The 5,917-nt window shown below is 32.5% G+C and overlaps 1 protein-coding gene across 2 annotated transcripts; it reads left to right on the top strand.

The window, feature by feature from the left end:
• Positions 1–3,175: 3,175 nt before the first annotated feature.
• On the top strand, positions 3,176–5,320 carry LOC123545590 (uncharacterized). 2 transcript variants are annotated; one of them, XR_008366279.1, is made up of 6 exons: positions 3,176–3,388; positions 3,612–3,681; positions 4,003–4,068; positions 4,281–4,350; positions 4,536–4,645; positions 5,045–5,320. XR_008366279.1 is itself a non-coding variant. In XM_053518671.1 (5 exons), exons 3-5 carry the CDS (start codon positions 4,346–4,348, stop codon positions 5,296–5,298), a joined length of 369 nt encoding a protein of 122 aa, XP_053374646.1. In that variant the 5' UTR covers positions 3,592–3,681; positions 4,003–4,068; positions 4,281–4,345; the 3' UTR covers positions 5,299–5,320. The 2 variants fall into 2 exon arrangements, 1 of the variants encoding a protein (XP_053374646.1); XM_053518671.1 differs by lacking the exon at positions 3,176–3,388 and having other exon boundaries at positions 3,592–3,681.
• Positions 5,321–5,917: the final 597 nt, after the last annotated feature.

Raw genomic sequence — 5,917 nt, 5'->3', positions numbered from 1 at the left:
AACAAGAAACTGTGAAGAGAAAGTGCCAAAATGTTCAAGTAGCAAAAATATGAACTAAAAGTGCTAAATTATTCGTGCCAAAACTTTTCAGTTGCCTCGATCAACATGTACGTGGAAAGACATCGGTGATGTGAATTCTTTTTAGGTTGAGGGAGAAGGGCTATTTATACCTAAAATGTAAATGTATCATTATCCTTCAATGCATATTTTCCAGTTTTGCACACGGGGCATAAGAACTGATAGAGTACAAGTCGAGAAAATACTAAGAAAATATCAAACTGAATGATAAACAAATATTTTTATAATAATAAAAATACGCATAAACTTGTCAGTGATTTATTAAAGAAGCAACACAAAATTTTCAACAATGAATATCATCAGTAATTGTCGTCGTGTAGCCTTCTTCCGTCTTCTTTTGTCTTCTGAATATACATGCTTTCTCAACTAATTCCGTCCCCGAATGTCGGAAAATCCCAAAACTATCAATGTAAGACTCCTAACAGTACTTTCTCGAAATTCATCTAAATGTTTTAAAGACACATAATAAGACAGAAAATTCTTGCCAATCTCTTCAGAAATATCGCGTAAAGTAGCAGCAGCAGCCATTATCGATCTAAATGTCGGAGGTTTAGTATTTTGTGATACCACGTGACCTGTAGGCGGAGCCTGGCGTCTGGTCAATTATATGCAGAGGATGAACATAAATCATGTTTCAACATTTATTAGAGAACGTCTAACAGTTGATGCGACGCTAAGATACTTTGCTAAATTTCTTAATATAGTCTTATTTGTACTTTCCAATAGTTCAATAAACTTGAACATAGATGGTCTATGGTAATAGTATTTCTTAATATACTTCTTTCTAAGATCAGCAAAACAAGGACAGATACAAATAAAATGAAACTCGTCTTCAATATCACGAGAATTACAACATAATATCTTTCATGTCTTACCATTCTGTTTCTGCCGAAACGGCCAGTTTGGATTCTAAGCGAATGAGACGATAATCGAAGCTGCGATAAATGTAGTCTAGAGCCGCAATTTAATACATCTAAATAATCTTCATATTTAAATTGCTTCTTTAAATACTTATATGTTTCCAGAACAGGACTCCTTTCAACAGACACATGCCACTGCTGAATAAAACAATCAAAAACACGCTGTTTAAACAAAGACTGAAACACCTGAACATTTAAGTTGTTATGATCATAAAAAACATACGTGAAACCGTATTCATTCAATAACTTCTTAACTTTCGATACCCAGTTTATACGACCCTTTTCACAATCCTCAACTCCTTGCTTATACATTGTTTGTAATAAAATGTTATATGTCTTTATTAATTTGCACCAGTACTTTATGATTTTAAAGTGTCTCAACACATACATTGGGTACCATCCAAGTTCACCATATACCCCGGCGGTACAAGTATTTTGTCTAACTTTAAGCAGTCTCTTGCAAAATTTTAAGTGAACTCTTTCTATTGGTTTGGATTTGGAAAATCCCCATATTTCGGCGCCGTAGCAAAGAATTGATCCTACAAAAGCATCAAACAATTGGCATAGTATTTTAGGTTTAATTCTAAGCTTACTACAGTTGAATAGCAAAGTATTTAGAGCTTTTAAAGCTTTACCGATTAAATGTTCCTGATTTAACGAAAAGTTGCCAGTATGATTAATAGGCAAAGCTGTCTGGGAGAAAAGGTCAAACAAATTCCTTCACAAGAGTATTTATTATAAAAACGAAGATAAATACAAGTGTGATAAATACTAAAAGTCCTCAACAAAACCCCTAGGCGTTACTTGAAAAAAGACGTATTTAATCTGCAAAGTACTGTACACAATGTTATGTCTCGAACGTCCTGCCATACTCCGCAGTAAAGTTCACGGTTAGGAAATATAACGCTATACCGTGTAAATAATTTGTCTCGGAATCGGGCAATAACTGAAAAAACAATTTAAATCATTGGCAATCATCGAACATTCTGCATGTGGTAAGTTTGTTTATGATAATATTTCTTGGGAAAATCCATAAATATGTCTTCAGTACGGAAATAAATGAAAATCATGAAAAGTTTATGCTTGTTGCGGTCTAGCAGACGACGCAATGTGAAATGCGGTTTATGCACCTAAAAAAACATTATTTGCGACTGAAATGGGAAAAGTATTGAAATCATATATATTTGATATGCTTACAAAAGTAGCATGTAGAAAAAAAAATGAAAAAAAAAAAACGAAATATAGGAAGTCCCTCTTTTCGAATTTTTTAAAACTATGGAACGTCATCGCTGACATAAATTTTATAAACTACAGTCGAAACTCGGTATCTCAAACTTGCTTACCTCGAAATTCCGTTTAAGTCGAAGAAATTTCCAAGTCCCGTCAAATTTCCTTCTTTATATATGTAATTCAACTCCGGATACGTCAAAATTTGACTTACTGAGACTCCGGATGTGTCGAAATGGATTTTCAGTCCCGTCAGTAAAATTCAAGTGTATTGTAAACTCGGTATGTCGAAGTGAGAAAAGTATGCGATAAAATTTCACACATGTCATTGTGAATGTGTTTGGTTTTTAACACATGTACATGTTTATTGCCTGATCAGAAAGCCGTGATGCCGACATATTAAAGGTGCGGCGAATATCAATGTGAGATGAGGTCATACCTGTTTGCACGTGCCATAATGATAATTGTTTGATATAAACATTAGATTTCTTGAATCAGTTGTCATTTGTTTTTGAAAGTTATGAAAATTGTTTTAAATTTAAACTAATGAATTAATTAGTTTGAACAGTTTGGATCTTTAATAAGGATTAATTAGAGGTAATTGCGATGAAACTGTATAAAAAATAACTTCTTTTGAGAAAGCATCATTTGTTCAAAATGTCAGATTAAAATGCTATCAATCCTCCGGGAGAGCAATGTGGTACAAAAAGGAAACTTGACTCAAAACAATTTCAAGTTAGTATCATTTTTATTCTTCGAAACCTGAGAACTTTGATAACACACCTGTAAGAATCGTGTTACGCGTAAAGTACTGACAGCGTATACCGGCTACAACTTTGTTTCATCATTTCGTCTTTACAAGTCGCTCTTCATAACTCGAATTTCGGTTATCTCGAAATAAAAAGCATGGTCCCTTGAAATTCGAGATACCGAGTTTCGACTGTATATAATATCAATTTTTATTTCTTTTTTTAAATAGTCATGTACTTGTAACCAGGATTAAAACAACTTCAATTCCTTAGTATATTTATGTTCCTGATGTCACTGAAAATTTTGTTTACTAGTTGGATCCTATAATAAACTTACAACTTATTCATTATTACAGTTGCTGCACAAGAATTCCACACCTGTTGTGTAATATGATCTGAAGTTCAAGTAATGAGGTAGCTACTTACATAGTTATTTAATCTCATTGTCTTTGAATGGATTTTTATATGATAATAACATTTTCTTTGCTATTAAGCATAATAGATATATTTGTAAACAGACTTGAAAATAGAATTTCTTAGCATATTTATCTTCTTGATGTCCCTGATTTTTTGTTCATTATTTATTTATATTCTTTTGGATCCTGTAATAAACTTATTACTTATTTTATTATTACAGTTGCTGCAGAAGAATTCAACACCAGTTGTGTATTATGGTATTGGTATTTAGCTGAAGTTAAGATCATGAGGTAAATACTTAAGTTTTTAGTTATTTGTGACTGAAATGGTAAATTAGTGAATTTGTATATATTTGATATGCTTTCAGGAGTATCATGTAGGGAAATATGGGGAAAAAGCAACAAAGAAAGTCTCTCTTTTTTATTATTTAACTATGGAACGCCATCGTGGACATAAATTTTATGCATAAAATAATGTCCATTTTTTACTTTTGTTTTTAAATAATCCTGTACTTGTAACCAGTACACTTCCTTAGCATATCTATGTTCCTGATTTTACTGAGAATTTTGTTTACTAGTTGGGTCCTATAATAAACTTGTAACTTATTTCAGTATTACAGTTGCTGCAGAAGAATTCCACACCTGTTGTATATTATGATCTGAAGTTCAAGTCATGAGGTAGTTACTTACATAGTTATTTAATCTTATTGTCTTTGAATGGATGTTTGTATGATAATGTTATTTTCTTGGCTATTAAGCATATAAAATATATTTGCAAACAGACCTAAATACAATTTCTTAGCATATTTATCTTCTTGATGTCCCTTATTTTTTGGTTCATTATTTATTTATATTCTTTTTAAACTTATTACTCTTTTTAATTATTACAGTTGCTGCAGAAGAATTCAACACCTGTTGTGTATAATGATATTGGTATTCAACTGAAGTTCAGATCATGAGGTAATTACTTAAAAGTTATTAGTTATTTAATTTCATCATCTGTGAATGGATTTTTGTATGATAATAACATTTTCTTGGCTCTTAAATGTACATAGAGATTGTTCAATGATCTTTTGAATTTCAAGTAACTTTTTCGTACTATAGTATAGATTATTGATACATTTGTATTTCTATTCCAATTGCAGTACTTCTGATGAAAACACTTGCGTTTTATGTGGCGTTAGAGACGACAACCCCACTTCAGTTCTTGGCGACAGGGGATGCCAGAGCATCATAGCAGCCAGCAAGAATAAGGGTTAGTGCTTCTTAGAAGCAAGTATTTAAAGGGTCTTGTGTTGTAGGCTCTCTTGATCTATATATATCAGTTTAATATTTCGTACTATAGTGTCACCTAGTATAACATTATCTAGGTAGCACAATAGCATTGCCATTTTCTTAAATTGTTTCTTCCAAAACTTGTAAAATCGTTTCTTTTATACTTACTAAAGCTGAAATGAATTCATTCAGTATTGTCTATGATTAAACTATTGTCACACACACGCGCACACATGCATGCACATACGTGTATTATCCAAAGTATATTTCTTCAGCAACATCAAATATGTAAGAAACATGAAATTCTAAAATGAAAGCATAAATAAAGATTAATGTAAGGTTTATTAGTTATAAGTAATTAAATTTGTATGAATTACAGGTCGAACGTTGGTCGTCTCACCTCGACAGCAAGTTCACAAGGATTGCAGGAGGATTTACTGCCACCCCAATCAGAATCGTCTCAATAGCAGCAGCAAAGAAACTTTATATACAAGTCCAAGTACTAGACAGTCATTAGAATTATCATTTGACTTTCGAACGAAGTGTTTTTTCTGTGGAACAAATGCAACACATAAACAACATAAACGTAAACGAGGTAGAGATGTTCACCCTGTTTTAACATTAGAGTTTTAAAAGTCTATTAAAGATGTTTGTTTAGAAAGAAATGATGATTGGGGTGATATAGTATGGCGATTAGAATGTGTCTGTGATCTTCCTGCTGCTGAAGCTAGATATCACCAGTCTTGTAGTTTAATTTTAGGTCTGGATATAAAATTCCAAAATGTTTCAGTCCCAATGACCGATGATGGAGCAGCATATGAGACGGACCAGTGCAGCAAGACAAAGAAAGGCAGACCTGCTTGCGTTTGTGCTGACAATGCCTTCAAAACTGTTTTGGAAAAATTTGAGGAAACTGAAATTGGGTTTACCACAATCAGCGACTTGGTACAAAAAATGGCATCCATTTGTGTGAGATAACTCGTACAGCACAACATTATATGAAAGAAAAATGCTAGAGCATTATGGTAATAGTATTATAATTACAGAATTGAATGGAAAATCCAATGTTGTACTTTCAGAAGTAGAGCCCATGCTATTTTACATAACTATTATCACAGACAAAATAAAAATGACAGTGAAAGTGAGAAACTGGCAATCATAAAGACCGCAGGAAAACTGATTCTGAATGACATCAAAGATATGGAAGAAAATGCAGAGATATACCCATCTGCAAATGATATGTCAACTGAAG

The sequence above is a fragment of the Mercenaria mercenaria genome, chromosome 11 (genome assembly GCF_021730395.1).
Source record: "Mercenaria mercenaria strain notata chromosome 11, MADL_Memer_1, whole genome shotgun sequence".
NCBI lineage: Eukaryota > Metazoa > Mollusca > Bivalvia > Venerida > Veneridae > Mercenaria > Mercenaria mercenaria.
Note: the sequence above shows the minus strand (reverse complement) of the source record. Positions and strands in the feature narration are given on the sequence as shown.

What these genes read in the sequence shown, in the direction of transcription:
- LOC123545590 (XM_053518671.1), top strand. An exon ending in AGCAGCCAGCAAGAATAAGG is followed by an intron (nt 4,646 to 5,044) that starts GTTAGTGCTTCT and finishes TATGAATTACAG; the next exon opens with GTCGAACGTTGGTCGTCTCA.